General features: G+C 44.4%; 1 protein-coding gene across 1 annotated transcript; it reads left to right on the top strand.

Moving 5' to 3' along the window:
• Positions 1 to 186: 186 nt before the first annotated feature.
• On the top strand, positions 187 to 25841 carry LOC117594751. The gene is made up of 2 exons (XM_034293465.1): positions 187 to 1163; positions 25798 to 25841. The coding sequence occupies exons 1-2, from the start codon at positions 405 to 407 to the stop codon at positions 25807 to 25809; spliced, it is 771 nt and encodes a 256-aa protein (XP_034149356.1). The 5' UTR covers positions 187 to 404; the 3' UTR covers positions 25810 to 25841.

Here is a 25841-nt window from a genome sequence, read left to right on the forward strand (position 1 = left end):
TTGAGAACCACTGGTCTAGAAGCATATAAATGAGGATCCAGACATTTCAAATTTGTTCCCCATGTTTAGATAAGAAAAGGAATGTTGGTTGTGCTGTGGTAAAGGAAGTATGACGTACTGAGATAAACGTAAATCTTTAGCAGGATGGGGATAGAAAAATGGGTCTTAGGACTGGATAGAGGAAGATACACAACAGAAGGTAGGATGGATAAGGAACATGTTGTTTATGTGGTATGACCAGGCAAAGGTGAAAAAAACTATACTTAGAAACGTCATGCAATGATATAAGTGAAAGACAGAGTGAAAGTGAAACAGAAGTTAGTTTAAACTGTCTCAGATTGACCTTGATTGTATCACTGAAACCTCCAGCTAACTTATTTGCTAATTATTCAAACTCTACCATCATGGTCGACCAAGATATTCGTTATGAAGCACTTTCAGCACTCTTGGGAAAACCTGTTTTTTCACTCCGCAAGTTTCCAGAGAAATCCAAAGGAACCTCGCTGACTGTGGACGAGTTTCTCACTGGCTCCATTCTCGGCAGTAAAGTCATCCTCACACCACAGAGGACAGTCCAGCGCAAAGTCTTAGACCTTTGTTTCTCTGTGCAACAAGAGTTCTTCATAGATGAACAGGACTTCTTTGATCCAGACTACGACTATGACTTCACCAGGCTGTCTACATCATCCAACTGCTTGAGGGGTGATGAGCCGTACGAGCGTCCTTGTGGATGGTACCGCATGGCTCTGAAGGTTCTGGATAAATACCCAGATGGGAACACCTGGCTGGGCCCAGACGGGTGGAGGAGTGAGTCTGCACCAGGAGAGTGGCCAGTCTCCTACCACGGAACCACTATAGATGGAGCCAAAAGCATCATAAAGTGCCACTTCAAAGCTGGAAGCAGAGATAAGTTTGGAAGAGGAATCTATTCTACTCCACACCTGGATATTGCCAGAGACTATTACACAAAGACTTTCAAGTCAATGACGAATGGTAAAACATACAGAGTGGTGATGCAGAACAGGATCAATCCGTGTGAGAGAGTGATATGTCCAGAGGAGGAGAGGTACTGGCTGGTTCATGTTCCAGAGGGGACATCAGAGGAAGAAGAGATGAGAATAGTGGAGAATTCCATTAGACCCTATGGCATCCTGATTCAAGAGGTGAAAGAGTGTTTAGACGATAGTGATGGTACTGATTCTGACCAGACCAACAGTGAATCTGACCAGACAGTGAATCTGACCAGACCAACAGTAAATCTGACCAGACCGACAGTGATTCTGACAAGAACAAGGGTGAATCTGACCAGAACAACAGTGAATCTGACCAGACCAACAGTAAATCTGACCAGACCGACAGTGATTCTGACAAGAACAAGGGTGAATCTGACCAGACCGACAGTGAAACTGACCAGACCGACAGTGAATCTGACAAGAGCGACAACAATTCAAATCTGAGTTGCAGTATCAGTTAATACAAATATAATTATCTGCCAGGAAATGGACAATGTAGAACTTCAAACTTGAGTTACTTTTTCTTGAATATATATAAAGTACTTTTTCAATATAGTTAACAATAAAATATCAAGTAAAATGTATCATTTTAAAATGTCATTACATTTGTTTTGTATAAAATAGAGAATTAGTAAGGGGTGTTTATCCATTAGCAAGGCACTGTATTATATAAACTCTGACATACAATCTGGAAGTGTTTCTAGTTTTATTCACAGCAGAATATGAGGTTCAGGTGTTCAGCAGGTCATTAAGGGAGTGTTGTCCACTGTTCTCTCTGTTTTAATAGACAACCAATTAATAGGCTTTTAATTGGTTGTCACTTTTCTTTGGTCTTCTATACCACTGTTTCCCAATCCTGGTCCTGGGGACCCAAAGGGGTGCATGTTTTTTTTTGCCCTAGCACTCACACACCTGTTGCAAATGTTGCCCTACCACTCACAGACTTGATTGACATAATCAACCTATCATCAATACTTTTATTTGAATCAGGTGTGTGAGTGCTGAAGTAAAAACTAAAATGTACAACCCTTTGGGTCCCCAGGACCAGGATTGGGAAACAGTGCTCTAAACCAATGATTTGTTTGCAAAGGGGGATGTAATTCTTTCCTAAATGTGAATATTTTCTTTCTGTTGTTTGATCCAAAACGTATTGCTGTCTTAGACAAATGCTTAATAAAATCAGTTTGTTACTAGCTCTGTGTGTGTTTTCTGCCGAAACTAACTTCACTTTATAGCACGTTTTTACATTTCAAAAGATTGCAACCCCCCCGCTCTTTGTCACATAATGGTTTGCTCCACTGCCCCTCCAGCCCTCAGCAGGGGCACATGGTGCAGGCACTGTGCATGTGTGGGAATCTGACAGCCTGACATTGGTGGGTTGGCTTTCAGTAAGTAGTTCCAAAAAAAGATATGTTAAACATTTCTTTACTTCTAACACTCAGTACAATAAGACACATAACTGTCTCCAGTCTTCATTTTCGCCTCGGTCACTCTTTATGTTAGCTAGCGGTTAGCTGACATTTGCTAGCTTGCTACAGTAATATCACACAATGTTTGCAGCTGTTTGAATTTGAATCAATAAGAGAAGTTAGCAGGGCAATATAGTGTTGCTTAGCTGACAAGGTGACGGAGTGTTGTCGTGGAAATCACTAAATGAGATAGGCACAGAAACTGTACATTATTTTCACAAGTAAAACTTTATTCAAGATTTGCAAACCTGGAGCAGTTAACAACACATAGTAGAGTCAGGTGAAGAGCTCTCCATTGACGGTTGACCTCAGGCCTATATACATTCAGTACAGCCCACCCTTCTCCATCACATATTGCAGAATCATCATGACTAGAAATAGTCCAGCTCACAGGAACCCAGCATCCTGTAGACCTGCTGCGCCTAGACGTGCTGCGCCCCAGAGTAGACTCCACTGCAGGACAGGACAGTCTGTGTGTGTGTTTGTGTGTGTGTGTGAGTGAGATCCATCTCATCTCAGCCACCTCACAGTTGTCCTTAAAGCCAAGCTCTCTCTCTCTGGGCTCCAACAAGTCCTCTATTGCCGAATCGCTTTCAAGTGTCCTGTACCTGTCCGTGAATCTTGAGAAGATTTGTTGCAACTGCACAGTACATCATCACAAATATGTCCATTACATTAGCTTGTTGCATCTTGCTGATACATTTGAACCACACACTACCAAACACTCAAACCCTATATTTCCAATATCTCTCTACTTCTTTAGTCCATATAGATTAAAACAGTTGTAATCAGTAACAGTATCATTAAAACATTAACATTTCTGGTGCTTCTGTTCTGTTAGTGTAGCAAAATAAAAAGTCCACTCTTTTCTATAGTTGATTTAACAACCAACGCAAAGAACAGAAAAACACAATTTCACATTTTCCATTACTGTTTCAATAACTCATCAGTTAAGATAGTTTGCTTACATTGAAGTACCATTCTCTAATAGTAGTTCTTGAACAATTCTCAGTTCACCTTTATAATTTACATCTGATTGTGTTGTATCGGAACTACAATCAAATTGACAATTGTTTCACATAAATGATCAAATACCTTATTTCAAATCAAACATTTCACACCATCTTGAAGGTCAGCTAACATAACTGTTATTTAGCCAAATTTCTACAAGATTAAACTCAGTGTGAACTTCTACAGGTCTCTTCTTACAATCCTAGCACATAAAAGACACTTCTGTAATCCTGTCATAAATCATGACCCCCCCTTTTCTGTCTTATCACCTAAGGGCTCTCCCTGGAGTGGGGGGTGGTCAACTTACCTAAGGATAAGTCCAATCTCATTGGACAGAGTGGTGTTATCTTGAGGCCAGACAATAGCAAGCAACCTTACACCTCAGAAGCATCTGTTAACCATCAACATTCCAATGATTGCCTACTAGGACAGAAATAAAATTAGAATACATGGCAACATTTAGTAAACATGTAAGGAATAACATAATATGCTCCCTGCACGTTTTTACCCACTTATTCCATCCCACTTATTCCATAATGCATACGATTAAAATGATTACTTCTTATTCAAATATTAAACAAACTGAACAGTAACACTCCCATCAAATTAGTTATTTCTTATCCAAACCAAGTCAAAATGGTAAGATGTATTCCACTAAACCATAGCCATGTTAGATTTTGTATAAAACAAACTTCTCAAAAACCAAAATTAGACAAACTAGATTATTCACGTAACTTCTTTAAGTACCTATTTAATTTGCTTTGAACTCTAACTCTTTTCATCAACTTTTCATCATAGATAATCATTTCATACAGTCCCCCCTGCATTCACGACAGAGTCAACAGAAAATGACTCAAAGTGTAAGCAGAACCATTACAGGACCGAAATGAAAAATAAAATTCTAACATGCATTCAATAAAAAGTCGCAAACTGATAATCTATGAAAACCAAACGAAAATAAGAAAAACATCCACAAAGGAAATCAAAAACAATTGTACCACACAGTCGCTGGTGTGAAGGAAGTCCCAAAGTAGCATAACAAAATTAGCATTTCCACAGGCAACGGCCAAACTACGTTGAAACAAAACAAACATCATGACTCAATTTACCTCCTAAAGTCTAGGGAATGTACTCAAATTTAGATGTATGTCCATGTCATTCAAAATAGTGGCAGTCAGCCAAAATCACTACTTTCATGCATATGTCATGCAAAGACATCAAATCTGTTCTAGCAATTAACAATGTCGGATGACTTAAGGTCTCCACCATTACTACAATCATAAAAATCATAAATCATAAATGTAAACATTAAAGCTGTTGAGAGGAAAATGTATTTTGCTTTCACTTAATGTTTTGATTATCCCAAAAGTAAACATACTAATGTAGGGGAAATTACCATAGGTGAGGACAGGCTGAACACTACAAAAACGTTACATGGTCTTCAGACTGCCTGGAGTAAAAGACGTCATGCCTACAACCTAGCTGTCACGGCTTCGGGGGTTGAGAGGAGCAAGGAGGAACCGGAGAAGGCGTGATGGAATGATAGTTTAATATATCTATATCTCAGCGAGAGAAATAGCATGAGCTTAACACAAAGCGTTGAACAGCTCTTCACATGGCAAGAGACAATTACACACAAAGACAGGGGGAGCAGAGGGAACATATATACCGGGGGAAACAGCGATGATGAGGAACAGGTGCACAAACGAGACACAGGTGAAATGTATGATGAGACGGTGGCGTCAGAAAGCAGGTGACGTCGACCGCTGGGGCCCGCCCGCTGCAGGGGGAGGTGAACCAGCAGAGGTCGCAGTCGTCACAGTACCCCCCCCTGACGCGCGGCCCCAGCCGCGCGACGACACCGGCCTCGGGGCCGACCCGGGGGGCGCGGAGCAGGGCGGTCCGGCCGACGCTGATGGAAGTCGCGGACAAGGGCGGGAGCCAGGACGTCCTTCACCGGAACCCAGCTCCGCTCCTCCGGGCCGTACCCCTCCCACTCCACGAGGTACTGGAGGCCCCCCGCCCGGCGCCTCGAGTCGATGATGGAGCGGACAGAGTACGCCGGGGCCCCCTCGATGTCCAGAGGGGGAACCTCCCGCACCTCACACCCCTGGAGGGGACCATCCACCACCGGCCTGAGGAGAGACACATGAAACGAGGGGTTAATACGGTAGTCGGGGGGAAGGCGTAACCGATATGTTACCTCGTTGACTCTCCTCAGGACTTTAAAAGGCCCCACAAACCGCGGGGCCAGCTTCCGGCAGGGCAGGCGGAGGGGCAGGTCCCTGGACGAGAGCCAGACCCGGTCGCCCGGCCGATACACCGGGGCCTCCCCGCGGTGGCGGTCCGCAGAGGCCTTTTGACGGCGGACAGCGAGCCGGAGGCGGGATTGTACTGCCTCCCATGTGCCCGCTGCCCGCCGGAACCAGTCGTCCACCGCAGGGGTACCGGTCTGGCTCGGCGTCCACGGCGCCAGGACCGGCTGGTAGCCCAGGACGCACTGGAAAGGCGTCACGCCCGTGGAGGAGTGGTGCAGAGAATTTAGTGCATATTCTGCCCACGGCAGGAACTCTGCCCACTCCCCCGGCCGGTCCTGGCAGTAGGACCGGAGGAACCTACCCACTTCTTGATTTACCCGTTCCACCTGCCCGTTGGACTGGGGATGGTAGCCCGAGGTCAGGCTGACCGAGATCCCCAGGTGCTGCATAAATGCCTTCCACACTCTAGACGTGAATTGGGGACCCCGGTCAGACACGATGTCCTCGGGCACCCCATAGTGCCGGAAGACGTGTGTGAACAGGGCCTCCGCGGTCTGTAGGGCAGTAGGAAGGCCGGGCAGAGGCAAGAGGCGGCAGGACTTCGAGAACCGATCCACAACGACCAGGATGGTGGTATGGCCCTGGGAAGGGGGGAGATCCGTCAAAAAATCAACAGAAATGTGGGACCATGGTCGTTGTGGAATGGGCAAGGGGTGCAACTTGCCCACAGGTAGGTGCCGGGGTGCCTTACTCTGGGCACACACCGAGCAGGAAGAGACGTATACCCTCACGTCCTTGGCTAAAGTGGGCCACCAGTACTTGCCGGCCAGGGCGCGCACTGTTGGCCCGATGCCAGGATGACCGGAGGAGGGAGATGTATGCGCCCAGTAGATGAGGCAGTCGCGGACAGACGCCGGCACATACGTACGGCCCTCAGGGCATGTGGGCGGAGAGGGCTCGTCGCGCTGTGCTCCGGCGATGTCCGCGTCCAGTTCCCATACCACCGGTGCCACGATGCATGACTCCGGGAGCACGGGAGCATCATCCACTGGCCTCTCCTCCGTGTCATGCTGGCGGGACAGTGCGTCAGCCCCGACGTTCTTACTCCCCGGCCTGTAGGTGAGAGTAAACACAAACCGGGTGAAGAACATAGCCCACCTTGCCTGGCGAGGGGTCAGCCTCCTCGCTGCCCGCATGTACTCCAGGTTCCGGTGGTCAGTCCAGACGAGGAAAGGGTGTTTAGCCCCCTCTAACCAGTGCCTCCACGCCGACAGAGCTCGAACCACGGCCAGCAGCTCACGATCACCTATGTCGTAGTTCCGCTCCGCCGCACTGAGCTTCTGGGAGAAGAAGGCACAGGGACGGAGCGCGTTACGACACCCCGTCCGTTGGGAGAGGATGGCACCGAGCCCACAATCGGACGTGTCCACCTCCACGATGAACTGGAGCGACGGGTCGGGATGGGCCAGGACCGGAGCGGTGGTGAAACGGTGTTTCAGTTCCACAAACGCCCGCTCCGCGTCCATGGTCCACCGCAACCGGGTCACCCCCCCCTTCAGAAGGGAGGTGATCGGAGCCGCGACCTGGCTAAAGCCCCGGATAAACCTCCTGTAGTAATTAGAGAAGCCTAAGAAACGTTGCACGTCCTTAACCGTGGTTGGGGTCGGCCAATTACGCACGGCATCAATGTGAGGCTCCTCCATAGCCACACCTGCGCTGGAAAAGTGATATCCCAGGAAGGACACAGACGACTGGAAAAACAGACACTTCTCGGCTTTCACGTACAGGTCATGCTCCAGCAGTCGAGCCAGCACTCTGCGCACTAACGAGACATGTTTGGCGCGGGTGGCAGTGAATATCAAGATGTCATCAATATACACTACCATGCCTTCGCACAACAAGTCCCGGAATATGTCGTTGACGAAGGACTGGAAGACTGAAGGAGCATTCATCAACCCGTACGGCATCACTAAATACTCGTAATGGCCGGACGTGGTACTAAAGGCAGTTTTCCACTCGTCTCCTTCCCGGATACGCACCAGGTTATAGGCACTCCTGAGGTCTAATTTGGTGAAAAAGCGGGCCCCGTGCATCCTCTCCACCTCCGCAGAGATTAAAGGGAGAGGGTAGCGGAACGGAATGGTGATCTTGTTCAGCGCCCGGTAATCGATGCACGGGCGCAAACCACCGTCCTTCTTTTTCACAAAAAAGAAACTCGAGGAGACCTGTGACTTGGAGGGCCTAATGTAGCCCTGTTCCAACGCTTCCGTAACGTAGGCGTTCATAGTCTCCGTTTCAGTGCGGGACAGTGGATACACATGACCCTTCGGGAGTGCGGCTCCGTCAACGAGGTCTATCGCACAATCCCCCAGCCGGTGTGGTGGCAACACAGCAGCCTTGGCCTTGGAGAAAACCGTAGCCAAGTCCCTGTATTCGGGGGGAATGGGCACGGCGGGCGCACTGTCTGGACTTTCCACCGAGGTCGAGCCAACGGAAACACCCAAACACCTACCCTGGCACTTCCGCGACCACCCCGACAGATGTCGACTAGACCAGGAGATGACGGGGTCATGTAGGGACAACCAGGGGAAACCTAAAACAACTGGGAATGTGGGTGAGTCGATCACGTGAAATGAGATGGTTTCACTGTGTCGGTTGTCGGTGACCAGGAGGAGGGGAACAGTGCAACTTGTGACCAGACCTGACCCTAGTGGCCGGCTGTCTAGAGCTCTCACGGGCAGGGGGGTGTCGAGGGCCTGGAGGGGTATGCGTGACCGCAGGGCAAAGGATCTATCCATGAAATTCCCGGCTGCGCCTGAGTCTACCAGCGCCTTACACCGGGAAAGCAGCGGAAAGCCGGGGAACCTAACAGGGACAGTGCACATAGAAAGGGAAGAGGTTAGTGGTGAATGTGCATGTGCTACCTGGGGTGACGCGGAAGTGCCATGCCTGTCGCCTCTCGACTCAGGGAGGGAGGTGCGGTGTGGTGCTGTATTACGGCCTCGTTGCCCCCTGGAGGCACTCCGCATCTGTCCTCCCCGACGTCTGCCCGGCAGTGCAGCCGCCCCCAATTCCATGGGGACGGCGGTGTCGGGCTGGTAGGGTGGAACGGACGGGCCTCTTCCGGGACGTCCTCGGGCAGCCAGCAGGTTGTCAAGACGGATGGACATGTCAACCAGCTGATCGAAGGAGAGGGACACGTCTCGACAAGCCAGCTCCCTCCGGACGTCCTCGCGAAGGCTGCAACGGTAGTGGTCGATTTGAGCCCGTTCGTTCCACCCTGATCCCGCTGCCAGGGTCCGGAACTCCAGTGCGAACTCCTGCGCCGACCTCGTCCCCTGCCGTAGGTGGAACAGCCGTTCACCCGCCTCTCTTCCTTCGTGTGGATGGTCGAACACGGCTCGGAAGCGGCGGGTGAACTCGGCGTAGCTGCCCTGGGTGGGCTGCTCGGTGTTCCAGACGGCGGTGGCCCACTCCAGGGCTTTTCCGGACAGGCAGGAGACGAGCGAGGTGATCTTCTGTGCCTCGGTCGGCGCAGGGTGCATCGCCTGGAGCGCGATGTCCAGCTGTAGAAGGAATCCCTGGCAGCGGTCCGCCGCCCCGTCGAAATCCCTGGGTAAGGGGAGATGCAGTGCCCCCATGCTTGGCGGCACGGCAGGGGCAGGCGGAGAAACGGCCGGTGCTGCGGGGGTCTGCTGGCTCAGCTCTAGGCGCTGCACCGCTTTTAAGACATTGTCCATTGCAGCGCCTAGGCTGGCCAGCATCGTTGAATGTACCTGGACCGCCTCCGCAACACCGACCTCGCCTGTGGCTCTCGTAGGCTCCATATCCTTGCTGTCTTTATTTAGGTGTGTAATTCTGTCACGGCTTCGGGGGTTGAGAGGAGCAAGGAGGAACCGGAGAAGGCGTGATGGAATGATAGTTTAATATATCTATATCTCAGCGAGAGAAATAGCATGAGCTTAACACAAAGCGTTGAACAGCTCTTCACATGGCAAGAGACAATTACACACAAAGACAGGGGGAGCAGAGGGAACATATATACCGGGGGAAACAGCGATGATGAGGAACAGGTGCACAAACGAGACACAGGTGAAATGTATGATGAGACGGTGGCGTCAGAAAGCAGGTGACGTCGACCGCTGGGGCCCGCCCGCTGCAGGGGGAGGTGAACCAGCAGAGGTCGCAGTCGTCACACTAGCCAATCTCCTACGTTAACTAAAAGTTCAGAGAGCTCTACCCAGCTAATATCGTTGCTGTTCGCAAAAAAATCGCTTATCTTATCAACACAGCAACAGTAGGGGGAAAAACTCTCAAAATAAAGGCAAATCAACAGAAAACAGATGCATGAAGTCACTAAAATCAAGGAACAATCAGTGAGTGAACCCCTTGATACCCCAGGCTAGAACTCTAAACGCAGACACATCAATCAACCCCATGTGTCAGTTTACCAGGCTAGAATTTAAAACGCCAGTAATGAGCATCAGGCGTAGGTCCGAGAACACAAGTATTATCCCAGGTATCATTGTAAATACAAACTAAGTGAAAGTACATTAATTAACCAAATCCAATTGAACATTTAAAATAGGACGTCTAATTTTACGGTTTATTTATTCAGGGAATAAACGGGCCGTAGCCATTTTACCCTCTTTTGCATGCTGTGACTACACTCACCTAAAGGATTATTAGGAACACCTGTTCAATTTCTCATTAATGCAATTATCTAATCAACCAATCACATCGCAGTTGCTTCAATATATTTAGGGGTGTGGTCCTGGTCAAGACAATCTCCTGAACTCCAAACTGAATGTCAGAATGGGAAAGAAATGTGATTTAAGCAATTTTGAGCGTGGCATGGTTGTTGGTGCCAGACAGGCCGGTCTGAGTATTTCACAATCTGCTCAGTTACTGGGATTTCCACGCACAACCATTTCTAGGGTTTACAAAGAATGGTGTGAAAAGGGAAAAACATCCAGTATGCGACAGTCCTGTGGGCGAAAATGCCTTGTTGATGCTAAAGGTCAGAGGAGAATGGGCCGACTGATTCAAGCTGATAGAAGAGCAACTTTGACTGAAATAACCACTCGTTACAACCGAGGTATGCATGTGATGGCAATTTCTAAAATCCAAATAGTTGTACGAAAATGGTAGGTAAGACAGGAGAAATCAATTGCGCAATAAACGGTTTTAATGAAACTTGCAAGGAGAAAGTATACAGGTTACAAAGTAACGGTGGATAGTTTCTAAATGAAAACAGGCAATCGACAGTATTTAAAGACAGGAGAGGGGTGTGACAAATCCTGGACATTCCAGATCAATCAGGACACATTCCCTTTGTTCTATAACACACGTCAAATGCTATCTTCCCCCACCTTATCCCTCCTGCCAGAATGTTTACTGTAGCGTTTACCCAAAGGTTCACACCAAGGACAGCTCTCCTTCCCGCCATAAATACCTTCTTCAACTTAAAGAGTTCTTACAGTATCTGGACAGACAATAGATGCCCTGGTGAGTTCAAACAGATAAGGAGATAAAGAGTAACCCTTTCATCAGCTGACACTAGTCAATGATGCCCCCTAAGCAAATGCCAGAACCCTCACATTCATCTATCTATCTAAACAGAGGGACTTAGTCCTTTAATCAGTAAAAAATACACTGTATTAAGAAATTTCCACAACATGCAGCAAAGCATTTGTGAAGCCACAACACGCACAACCTTGAGGTGGATGGGCTACAACAGCAGGAGACCCCATTGGGTACCACTCATCTCCACTAGAAATAGGAAAAAGAGGCTACAATTTGCACAAGCTCACCAAAATTGTACAGTTGAAGACTGGAAGAATGTTGCCTGGTCTGATGAGTCTTGATTTCTGTTGAGACATTCAGATGGTAGAGTCAGAATTTGGCGCAAACAGAATGAGAACATGGTTCCATCATGCCTTGTTACCACTGTGCAGGATGGTGGTGGTGGTGTAATGGTGTGGGGGATGTTTTCTTGGCACACTTTAGGGCCCATAGTGCCAATTGGGCATCGTTTAAATGCCACGGCCTACCTGAGCATTGTTTCTGACCATGTCCATCCCTTTATGACCACTATGTCCCCATCCTCTGATGGCTACTTCCTAGGGGTGTAACGATCCATCTACTACATCGATGTATCGATATATATTCCTATGATCCAACTACATCGATCTGTGCTCAGCAAGTTGGCCTTCCGGACGACATATATCGATCTAACATCATTTTAAAATGTAATCAATCGATTGTATCGATACTAGGAAATAACCCATTGGATTTAAGCACGTCAGACTTTATAGGAATGTTTTTTCTTAGCACTTTTAATGATAAAGTCTACCTATCCGTGACGTCATCGCCCCGGGCCAGCAGCAGCACAAAGACAACAAAACATACCATGGCAGATGGCAGAGGAGAAGCAGACGAGCGAGAAGGTATCAAGCCACCATTGCGGTCCAGTGTGTGGAAAGTGTTGGTTGCACTTCATTTGATATTTGATATTGATATTAATACTGTATTTGTATTATTTCTATGTTGAAAAACAACAGTAAAAGTAGCAAGTAAACCTACTGTTAATTCAACCTGAAGAGATGTTGGTTGCACTTTATTTCTGATTTTAATATAGTAGTATTTTTATGTTGAAAAACAACAGCAAAAGTAGCAGGTAAATCTGCTGTTGAATTGTTGGTCGCACTTACTGTACTTTTATTGAAAATGTATTGAATATTGAAAATGAGAGCAGAACATTTTAACTTCCTGTTAATTCAACCTAAAGTGTTGGTTGCACTTTATTCAAATAAAATGTGAATGCATTTGCCATTAATTTTTGTTTACTTGTTTGTTTATATCCATAATTAATTGATACCTGATTCCCTTACAAGAAACAACAGGAATCTAGGACACCTCACCTGCACTGTCCAGTATCCAGGTATTTATTTCAGTCAAACAGGTAGAATTTTTGGCTGAAAAGATACTGAATCGATTTCAAGTCACTGAATCGTTTCGGATCGTATCGTTCTAAATGAACCATTATCGGCCTTGAATCGTATAAACAACCACGAATCGTGATACGAATCGAATCGTGGTTAAAATGAATCGTTACACCCCTACTACTTCCAGCAGGATAATGCATCATGCCACAAAGCTTGAATAATTTCAAATTGGTTTCTTGAACATGACAATGAGCTCACTGTACTGAAATTGCCCCCACAGTCACCAGATCTCAACCAAATAGAGCATCTTTGTGATGTGGTGGAACGGGAGCTTCGTGCCCTGGATGTGCATCCCACAAATCTCCATCAACTGCAAGATGCTATCCTATCAATATGAGCCAACATTTCTAAATCAATGCCACGTAGAATTAAGGCAGTTCTGAAGGCGAAAGGGGGTCAAACACAGTATTAGTATGGTGTTCCTAATAATCCTTTAGGTGAGTGTATAACCAATGACAAAGTTAAGAGGTGTAACCTTTTGGAGGCGCCCCGGTTGAGTCGTTATTAAATCCAAAGCTCACACAGATGTCATCTGTTGTTTTCAGCGTAGACTGTTTACATAGTAAGTACAATATATTTTATTTGAAAGAATTGCATTGAATTGTGTTGCAATTAGAAACGCCAATAAACAACTCATTTGAAGAATATATTAAACAAATACATGAAAGTGATTGAGCAATCCAAACGTTAAGCTTTTATCTGTCCTTCATAGTCTTTTTTTATATCTGTGGTTTAGGGATGAGTGGAATTACAGTCAGCCTTGTTGGGAAAACCCAGGTTTGGACTCTTTTAACATTATTTATCATCAGCTTGAAATACCTGAATACGGTTGCCCCGTTCTTCTGTTACGTTGACATAGACAAAAACTCTTGAGACACACCCTTTTGATAGACAGACACTTTGTATATTCATACACCACACAGTCGTAGCGCATACATCTCACTTTGTCCTGTTTCATGTGAGTGCTGTATGTATTGCTGTGGTGTTTTGTTTGGTGTTGTCTAGTTAATTGTTTGCTGTTTAGTCCCTGTTTCACCTGTGTGTTTTGTTCATAGGGGATTTTTAGCAAGTCGCCCTTGGGCATACACAACCCGTAGGAGAACTTTGTCTGAAAACACTAGTTAGAACTGAGCGGACCACCCACTGTATTTCTGTATAGGTTCATAGTTCAGTTTAGGGGTTTTTGTCTATATTATTTAATTCCTTGGGTCCAGCTCAGCCCCTTTACCGTAACACTTACTGTGTGTTCATGATACACTTTATATGTTTGACGGTAGCTTTGGTTGTCTGTCATTTGTTCTCATACTACACTACTTTGCATGAGTTTTATGTTACGGGTCACTGTACCATCCACCCTAGACTGCTAGAGCCACAGGGTTTGTAACAACATACAGCTGATAATTTGTACTCTATATATCAACCAACAGATTTAGGATCCGAAGATGTTGGAGATTACCCACCCACCATAACAAATTCAGTTACGGAACCACCCTCCTGGCACAGCTTCAGGGGATTTTTGTTTCATTGTTCCCCCCATTACACAATGCTTGAAAGCTGGAGGTAATACATATTTTACCGTCAACTAATGCAAACTGTGATGTATGTGAATGTGTGTTTGAGAGAATATTATTTTAACTTTTGAGGGGATTGTTATTTAAACGTAAAGCTAGAGAAATGGCAAGAGATAACACTGACTATAGACCAGATACGGAACAACCATCAACATGTGACCATAAGCGCAGATTAATATGATGAACACACGTTTGGTAATTTAATTGAAAGTGTTATGCAGAGTAATGCTGAGATTTTTATTGAATCACTAGGACTGGTGGTACAAATTGTCAACAACCGTGAGGGTGGTGCCCCGCAGCGTAAAACTCAAACTCTACTGATAGATCAAATTATCAATAAAAAAAAGCATTTATATGTGGTGATGAATAATGATTCTACACCTTTTGCTGTTGGTTTTGCTGAGACACAACAAATTTCCCTCTGTAATACGATTTACAATCAAAATTCTTCAAACGTAGATACCGGTTGGTTGTGTTGATTTATTCTGGTTGCACGGGAGCAAGTCAACAGCACGTCAGAATCATTAGATAAACTACTGCAGGATGGGTTGAATCATTAGATAAACTACTGCAGGATGGGTTGAATCAGATGATACACTACTGCAGGATGGGTTGAATCATTAGATAAACTACTGCAGGATGGGTTGAATCAGATGATACACTACTGCAGGATGGGTTGAATCATTAGATAAACTACTGCAGGATGGGTTGAATCAGATGATACACTACTGCAGGATGGGTTGAATCAGATGATACACTACTGCAGGAAGGGTTGAATCATTAGATAAACTACTGCAGGATGGGTTGAATCAGATGATACACTACTGCAGGATGGGTTGAATCATTAGATAAACTACTGCAGGATGGGTTGAATCAGATGATACACTACTGCAGGATGGGTTGAATCATTAGATAAACTACTGCAGGAAGGGTTGAATCATTAGATAAACTACTGCAGGATGGGTTGAATCATTAGATAAACTACTGCAGGATGGGTTGAATCAGATGATACACTACTGCAGGATGGGTTGAATCATTAGATAAACTACTGCAGGATGGGTTGAATCAGATGATACACTACTGCAGGATGGGTTGAATCAGATGATACACTACTGCAGGAAGGGTTGAATCATTAGATAAACTACTGCAGGATGGGTTGAATCAGATGATACACTACTGCAGGATGGGTTGAATCATTAGATAAACTACTGCAGGATGGGTTGAATCAGATTATACACTACTGCAGGATGGGTTGAATCATTAGATAAACTACTGCAGGAAGGGTTGAATCATTAGATAAACTACTGCAGGATGGGTTGAATCATTAGATAAACTACTGCAGGATGGGTTGAATCAGATGATACACTACTGCAGGATGGGTTGAATCAGAAGATACACTAACTGCAGGATGGGTTGAATCATTAGATAAACTACTGCAGGAAGGGTTGAATCAGAAGATACACTAACTGCAGGATGGGTTGAATCATTAGATAAACTACTGCAGGAAGGGTTGAATCAGAAGATACACTACTGCAGGATGGGTTGAATCATTAGATAAACTACTGCAGGAAGGGTTGAATCAGAAGATACACTAACTGCAGGATGGGTTGAATCAGAAGATACACTACTGCAGGATGGGTTGAATCAGAAGATACACTAACTGCAGGATGGGTTGAATCAGAAGATACACTACTGCAGGATGGGTTGAATCAGAAGATACACTAACTGCAGGATGGGTTGAATCAGAAGATACACTAACTGCAGGATGGGTTGAATCAGAAGATACACTAACTGCAGGATGGGTTGAATCAGAAGATACACTAACTGCAGGATGGGTTGAATCAGATGATACACTACTGCAGGATGGGTTGAATCATTAGATAAACTACTGCAGGAAGGGTTGAATCAGATGATACACTACTGCAGGATGGGTTGAATCATTAGATAAACTACTGCAGGATGGGTTGAATCAGATGATACACTACTGCAGGATGGGTAGAATCAGATGATACACTACTGCAGGATGGGTTGAATCATTAGATAAACTACTGCAGGAAGGGTTGAATCAGATGATACACTACTGCAGGATGGGTTGAATCATTAGATAAACTACTGCAGGAAGGGTTGAATCAGAAGATACACTACTGCAGGATGGGTAGAATCAGATGATACACTACTGCAGGATGGGTTGAATCATTAGATAAACTACTGCAGGAAGGGTTGAATCAGATGATACACTACTGCAGGATGGGTTGAATCAGATGATACACTACTGCAGGATGGGTTGAATCATTAGATAAACTACTGCAGGAAGGGTTGAATCAGATGATACACTACTGCAGGATGGGTAGAATCAGATGATACACTACTGCAGGATGGGTTGAATCATTAGATAAACTACTGCAGGAAGGGTTGAATCAGATGATACACTACTGCAGGATGGGTTGAATCATTAGATAAACTACTGCAGGAAGGGGTTGAATCAGAAGATACACTAACTGCAGGATGGGTTGAATCAGATGATACACTACTGCAAGATGGGTAGAATCAGATGATACACTACTGCAGGATGTGTTGAATCATTAGATAAACTACTGCAGGAAGGGTTGAATCAGATGATACACTACTGCAGGATGGGTAGAATCAGATGATACACTACTGCAGGATGGGTTGAATCATTAGATAAACTACTGCAGGAAGGGTTGAATCAGATGATACACTACTGCAGGATGGGTTGACTCATTAGATAAACTACTGCAGGAAGGGTTGAATCAGATGATACACTACTGCAGGATGGGTTGAATCAGATGATACACTACTGCAGGATGGGTTGAATCATTAGATAAACTACTGCAGGAAGGGTTGAATCAGATGATACACTACTGCAGGATGGGTTGAATCATTAGATAAACTACTGCAGGAAGGGTTGAATCAGAAGATACACTAACTGCAGGATGGGTTGAATCAGATGATACACTACTGCAGGATGGGTAGAATCAGATGATACACTACTGCAGGATGGGTTGAATCATTAGATAAACTACTGCAGGAAGGGTTGAATCAGATGATACACTACTGCAGGATGGGTTGAATCATTAGATAAACTACTGCAGGAAGGGTTGAATCAGAAGATACACTAACTGCAGGATGGGTTGAATCAGATGATACACTACTGCAGGATGGGTAGAATCAGATGATACACTACTGCAGGATGGGTTGAATCATTAGATAAACTACTGCAGGAAGGGTTGAATCAGATGATACACTACTGCAGGATGGGTAGAATCAGATGATACACTACTGCAGGATGGGTTGAATCATTAGATAAACTACTGCAGGAAGGGTTGAATCAGATGATACACTACTGCAGGATGGGTTGAATCATTAGATAAACTACTGCAGGAAGGGTTGAATCAGATGATACACTACTGCAGGATGAGTTGAATCATTAGATAAACTACTGCAGGAAGGGTTGAATCAGAAGATACACTACTGCAGGATGGGTAGAATCAGATGATACACTACTGCAGGATGGGTTGAATCATTAGATAAACTACTGCAGGAAGGGTTGAATCAGATGATACACTACTGCAGGATGGGTTGAATCATTAGATAAACTACTGCAGGATGGGTTGAATCAGATGATACACTACTGCAGGATGGGTAGAATCATTAGATAAACTACTGCAGGAAGGGTTGAATCAGATGATACACTACTGCAGGATGGGTTGAATCATTAGATAAACTACTGCAGGAAGGGTTGAATCAGATGATACACTACTGCAGGATGGGTAGAATCAGATGATACACTACTGCAGGATGGGTTGAATCATTAGATCAACTACTGCAGGAAGGGTTGAATCAGATGATACACTACTGCAGGATGGGTTGAATCATTAGATCAACTACTGCAGGAAGGGTTGAATCAGATGATACACTACTGCAGGATGGGTTGAATCATTAGATAAACTACTGCAGGAAGGGTTGAATCAGAAGATACACTAACTGCAGGATGGGTTGAATCAGATGATACACTACTGCAGGATGGGTAGAATCAGATGATACACTACTGCAGGATGGGTAGAATCAGATGATACACTACTGCAGGATGGGTTGAATCATTAGATAAACTACTGCAGGAAGGGTTGAATCAGATGATACACTACTGCAGGATGGGTTGAATCATTAGATAAACTACTGCAGGAAGGGTTGAATCAGAAGATACACTAACTGCAGGATGGGTTGAATCATTAGATACACTACTGCAGGATGGGTTGAATCATTAGATAAACTACTGCAGGAAGGGTTGAATCAGAAGATACACTAACTGCAGGATGGGTTGAATCATTAGATAAACTACTGCAGGATGGGTTGAATCAGAAGATACACTAACTGCAGGATGGGTTGAATCAGAAGATACACTAACTGCAGGATGGGTTGAATCATTAGATAAACTACTGCAGGAAGGGTTGAATCAGATGATACACTACTGCAGGATGGGTTGAATCAGAAGATACACTAACTGCAGGATGGGTTGAATCATTAGATAAACTACTGCAGGAAGGGTTGAATCAGATGATACACTACTGCAGGATGGGTTGAATCAGAAGATACACTAACTGCAGGATGGGTTGAATCAGAAGATACACTAACTGCAGGATGGGTTGAATCATTAGATAAACTACTGCAGGAAGGGTTGAATCAGATGATACACTACTGCAGGATGGGTTGAATCAGAAGATACACTAACTGCAGGATGGGTTGAATCATTAGATAAACTACTGCAGGAAGGGTTGAATCAGATGATACTCTACTGCAGGATGGGTTGAATCAGAAGATACACTAACTGCAGGATGGGTTGAATCATTAGATAAACTACTGCAGGAAGGGTTGAATCAGATGATACACTACTGCAGGATGGGTTGAATCATTAGATAAACTACTGCAGGAAGGGTTGAATCAGATGATACACTACTGCAGGATGGGTTGAATCAGAAGATACACTAACTGCAGGATGGGTTGAATCATTAGATAAACTACTGCAGGAAGGGTTGAATCAGATGATACACTACTGCAGGATGGGTTGAATCAGAAGATACACTAACTGCAGGATGGGTTGAATCGGAAGATACACTACTGCAGGATGGGTTGAATCGGAAGATACACTAACTGTAGGATGGGTTGAATCAGAAGATACACTACTGCAGGATGGGTTGAATCAGTAGATAAACTACTGGAGGATGGGTTGAATCAGAAGATACACTAACTGCAGGATGGGTTGAATCAGAAGATACACTAACTGCAGGATGGGTTGAATCAGAAGATACACTAACTGCAGGATGGGTTGCTCTAAGTCTTATGGTTACAGGGGGCTTTATATACTCTTGACCAAAAGGTTGATTTACAGGTTTCAACACCTGTGGTGATCATGGTTGTAAACAAAGCTGTAGTGTCTGCCTTCATGAAGACTGTCATACCCAACCCCGTAACACTAAGCAGTGCCCGGACTGTAAGTGGATTTGTTATTCTAACTTTTGTTATGACCATCATAAAGGCTTGAAGTTCCACAAAAGTGCGGGTCATTGGGTTAGCAGTTGTGACCAGAAGAAATACTGTGTCGATTGTAGCCGTTATTACAACGTTAGCATTACCAACTATAAAGCGCACAAGTGCACGGCTAACATGTGTCCTAATTGCAACATGGATCTGGCAGTTGAAAAGAATCATCAGTGTTTTATGAAACCACCCAAGCCCGAGGACCCCAGTGAGCACTACATATTATATGATTTTGAGACAATTGCCAATCCGGTGAATTGTGTACACACTCCAAATTTTGTGGGCGCAATAAGTTTTGAAAAGAGACGTGGTGTTCAGCCGGAGATGGTTGTGTCGCTGCTTTTTTACAAAAGTTTAGGCAACCCAAATATAATGACTACACATTTATAGCACACAACTCTAAATGTTTTGATGGTTACATCTTGATGCAGTACCTTGCTAACAATGGTATTGGCACGACACATATTGCTAATGGTAGCAAGCTCATGATTTTTACAGACAGCACATTCAATCAGAGATACATTGTCATTGTTTCCTACCGATGAAGCTGTCAGCCTTGGCATGTGCTATGGGTTTTAAGGATTCTAAAAAAGGCTACTTTCCTTACAAGTTTAACATCGAGGAGAATGAGAACTATGTTGGCCCCCATCCAGAACCGCATTACTACGGTGTGAATACAATGAATGGCATGGCATACCTGCAATGGTATGCAACTGTTTCCGCACACCCCTTTGTTATACAGGATGAAATACGGGGCGAGGGTGGTGATGATGATCATGTCCTTGCTAATGCAGACACAATTGCTAGAGATAAAAGAACATTCACGTTGAAAAACCGTGTAGTGTCTAAGCGTTTCAGAGTTGTGTACAACAAGCGTGTACTGCTCCCTGATTACAGCACAAGGCCTTATGGGTACTAAACCACAGTCTAGGATGGATAGCGGTTTTGACCCGCGACTACAACACCCGTTCAGCTGTGTCATTAGTGGCCCCAGTAACTCTGGTAAAATATATTTTGTGATGATGTTGTTGGATAATGCTGACGTTGTTTTCTCCAAAGAAATTCATAATATCATCTGGGTTAATTCATGTTGGCGACCACTGTATGACGAAATGTTGAAGGTGAGGGAGATTACTTTTATAGAAGGTCTACCAACATCGCTGTGTGATGACAATCTGTTACCGATTCAGAAAAACAACCTTTTAATTGTTGACGATTTAATGAAAAGTGCATCAGAGAGTTTGGAGATGGAGAGAGTTTTCACACAATATTCACACCACCGTAACCTGAGTGCAATTTACCTTGTCCAAAACATGTTTGTTAAAGTCAAATCTAGTAGAACTATTAACTTGAACACAAACTACCTCATCTTTTAAAAACCCCTGTGACAATCAGCAGATTAATATTTTAGGCAGACAGATATACCCAGGTCGTTCTCGATTCTTCATGGAGAGTTTTGAAGATGCAACAATTCCGCCTTTTGGTTATATACTTGTGGACTTTAAAGCAACAACACCAGAAGACTACCGTCTGAGAACAGGGTTATTTTCAGGGGATTGGCCTGTCGTGTACGTTCCTAAGAAAGTTTGATCATGTCTAAACGCATTCGTAGAAATGTACCACTTTTGAAGATGTTATTTAAGGCACCGGCAAGTCAAAGAAAAGTTATTTTAGATTCAGCATCCACCGACCTCATTCTATCACTCTGTGAAATAGCGCTTAATCTACGGCGTGGAAATATACCCTTAACAGAATCGCAGCGCCAAAAAGTAAAGAGACAAAAAGCCACAATTATTTACATACAAGGAAAAGAAAAACCATCAACCAATCTGGAGGTTTTCTACTACTGTTACTTAGTGTTGCCGTTCCCTTCCTAAACAGTCTAATTGCATCGAGACACGGTTAAACAACATGGATCATGCTCAGAATATTTTTCTGGTGCCACAACATCAGTTAGAAAAACTGCGAGATTCCAAAACGACTAGCAACGATGTAAGACAATCTGTTGAAAAAAATTTGGACTCATCGATTTGCAATATACTGTTGAAGCCTGATATGGATTTACATGAGAAAACTAAAAGATACTCTGCCATTTTACAAAGATGTTTGACTGTTGTGCGCCAGGGGGTGCTTGATACAAACACATTGACTTTAAGTCTACCCGGGTCTGAGTCTGGGGCTGATGTAGTAAATGTGACTGAGACTAAGCAAACTGTTGACCGAAATGTTAACCTTGTTGATGATATTTTGGATAATGTGCCTTTATGTACTTTCTCATCCAGAACTGCTTCCACTTTAAAAGTTTTATCCTTAGCCATGATTATTTTCAGTAATTCCTGTTCATAAATGGTCCCAACTATCACATCACCATCATAATATTTTATTCTATATACAGGAGGTACCCGAGGAATGCATTCTGTTATTGTAAAATATTCATATCCTTTTTCATAGCCTTTTGTAAATGCTCCACTCAACTTTGAGAGTCTCACAGTATCTCCAACCCGGAACTTGTAGCTTTGATTACCATTTCTCATTATTGTTGTACCATACAGATTCTTGAGAACTAATCTAACATTTTCTTCACAAACGTCAGCAGGCTTCATCTTAATAGATTGATGGTAGCTATGGTCAGATACCTCCACATTCATGATTTGTTATATTAAATCTCTCAACGATACTCGCTTTGACATCATTTCCTGTAGCAAAATGTTTTATGTTGTACTTCTTCATTAACATTTCAAAATGTGGATTAAAAAACTCCTTCCCTTGACAGTTTGGACTTTTGTGGTGTTCTTCATTTTAATATGTCTTCAAATGCTCGCTTTACCTCGATAGCGCTTTTATTTCTCAGCACGTGAATCCATGCGTATTTGCTTAATACATCTATGCATGTTAACATACATTTCATGTTATCGTTTTCCACACTGTAAGCACTCATGTCAACCAAATCCAGCTGAAACTGTGAATTTATATCATGAACAATAACTCTATTTCTTTGAAAGTGTATAGCTACAGGCCTGTGTAGCGTGTAGCCTGAACAAAATTATAAACGCAACGCTTTTGTTTTTGCCCCCATTTATCATGAGCTGAACTCAAAGATCTAAGACTTTCTCTATGTACACAAAAGGCCTATTTCTCTCAAATATTGTTCACAAATCTGTCTAAATCTGTGTTTGTGAGCACTTCTCCTTTGCCAATATAATCCATCCACCTCACAGGTGTGGCATATCAAGATGCTGATTAGACAGCATGATTATTACACAGGTGTGCCTTAGGCTGGCCACAATAAAAGACCACCCTAAAATGGGCAGTTTCACTGTATTGGGGGGGTCCGGGGGTTCCGGGGGGGGTCCGACAACCAGTCAGTATCTGTTGTGACCACTATTTGCCTCACATAGTGCAACACATCTCCTTCGCATAGAGTTGATCAAGTTGTTGATTGTAGCCTGTGGAATGTTGGTCCACTCCTCTTCAATGGCTGTGCGAAGTTGCTGGATATGCAGGACCTGGAATACGCTGTCGTATACACCGATCCAGAGCATACCAAACATGCTCATTGGGTGACATGTCCGGTGAGTATGCTGGCCATGCAAGAACTGGGATGTTTTCTGCTTCCAGGAATTGTGTACAGATCCTTGCAACATGGGACCGTGCATTATCATGCTGCAACATGAGGTGATGGTCGTGGATGAATCGCACAACAATGGGCCTCAGGATCTCATCATGGTATCTCTGTGCATTCAAAATGCCATCAATAAAATGCACCTGTGTTTGTTCTCCATAACACACACCTGCCCATACCATAACCCCACCACCACCATGGGCCACTCGATCCACAACGTTAACATCAGCAAACAGCTCACCCACACGACACCATACACGCTGTCTGCCATCTGCCTTGTAAAGTGAAAACCGGGATTCATCCGTGAAGAGGACACCTCTCAAGTGCCAGAAACCATCGAATGTGAGCATTTGCCCACTCAAGTCGGTTAAGATGACGAACTGCAGTCAGGTCGAGACCCTGATGAGGAAGACAAGCATGCAGCGGAGCTTCCATGAAACTGTTTCTGACAGTTTGTGTTGAAATTCTTTGGTTATGCAAACCAATTGTTGCAGCAGCAGTCCGGGTGGCAGGTCTCAGATGATCTTGGAGGTGAAGTTGCTGGATGTGGAGGTCCTGGGCTGGTGTGGTTACACGTGGTCTGTGGTTGTGAGGCTGGTTGGATGTACTGCCAAATTCTCTGAAACACCTTTGGAGACGGCTTATGGTAGAGAAATGAACATTCAATTCACAGGCAACAGCTCTGGTGGACATTCCTGCTGTCAGCATGCCAATTGCACGCTCCCTCAAAACTTGGGACATCTGTGGCATTGTGCTGTGTGATGGAACTGCACATTTTAGAGTGGCCTTTTATTGTGGCCAGCCTAAGGCACACCTGTGAAATAATCATGCTGTCTAATCAGCATCTTGATATTCCACACCTGTGAGGTGGATGGATTATCTTGGCAAAGGAAAAGTGCTCACTAACACAGATTTAGACAGATTTGTGAAAAATATTTGAGAGAAATAGGCATTTTGTGTACATAGAGAAAGTCTTAGAACTTTGAGTTCAGCTTATGATAAATGGGGGCAAAAACAAAAGTGTTGCGTTTGTAATTTTGTTCAGTGTATGTGTTGATATACTGTACTCCAAACTCTGACTCATTCAAGGGTGGTTATGGGCTCATTGCAGTGTAGCTTGTTTAAAAGGTATTGTCATGTCCCAGTCTAATATTAGTATTCAGACAGCTGGTAATGTACATTAACAGGTGGTAGCATGTCCTGTTCTTGGTAGATGGGAGCGATTGTTGCCATTGCAGAACAGCATAGATTGTATTTCGGTCTGAAACATTTTGTATGTCTTTTTACGACCGTCTATGATCAATTTTGAACAATTTCTGTAACTTGGCTGCTCATTTCACCTATTACTGTACAACACAGACATAATGTGCAATGTGATATCTGATCCCGAACTATACTTAGAAACCTCATGCAATGATGAAAGTGAAAGACAAAGTGAAACAAACCAGAAGTTAAGAAGTTGAAACTGTCTCAGAGTGTATCACTGAAACCTCCAGCTAACTTATTTGCTAATTATTCAAACTCTACCATCATGGTCGACCAAGATATTCGTTATGAAGCACTTTCAGCACTCTTGGGAAAACCTGTTTTTTCACTCCGCAAGTTTCCAGAGAAATCCAAAGGAACCTCGCTGACTGTGGACGAGTTTCTCACTGGCTCCATTCTCGGCAGTAAAGTCATCCTCACACCACAGAGGACAGTCCAGCGCAAAGTCTTAGACCTTTGTTTCTCTGTGCAACAAGAGTTCTTCATAGATGAACAGGACTTCTTTGATCCAGACTACGACTATGACTTCACCAGGCTGTCTACATCATCCAACTGCTTGAGGGGTGATGAGCCGTACGAGCGTCCTTGTGGATGGTACCGCATGGCTCTGAAGGTTCTGGATAAATACCCAGATGGGAACACCTGGCTGGGCCCAGACGGGTGGAGGAGTGAGTCTGCACCAGGAGAGTGGCCAGTCTCCTACCACGGAACCACTATAGATGGAGCCAAAAGCATCATAAAGTGCCACTTCAAAGCTGGAAGCAGAGATAAGTTTGGAAGAGGAATCTATTCTACTCCACACCTGGATATTGCCAGAGACTATTACACAAAGACTTTCAAGTCAATGACGAATGGTAAAACATACAGAGTGGTGATGCAGAACAGGATCAATCCGTGTGAGAGAGTGATATGTCCAGAGGAGGAGAGGTACTGGCTGGTTCATGTTCCAGAGGGGACATCAGAGGAAGAAGAGATGAGAATAGTGGAGAATTCCATTAGACCCTATGGCATCCTGATTCAAGAGGTGAAACACTAAGCTGATTCAACTCTAACTGTTCAACTTTGAGG

Source organism: Esox lucius, chromosome 7, assembly GCF_011004845.1.
Source record: "Esox lucius isolate fEsoLuc1 chromosome 7, fEsoLuc1.pri, whole genome shotgun sequence".
NCBI lineage: Eukaryota > Metazoa > Chordata > Actinopteri > Esociformes > Esocidae > Esox > Esox lucius.

Coding starts and splice junctions, on each gene's coding strand:
- LOC117594751 (XM_034293465.1), top strand. CDS start 405: ATGGTCGACCAAGATATTCGTTATGAAGCACTTTCAGCACTCTTGGGA.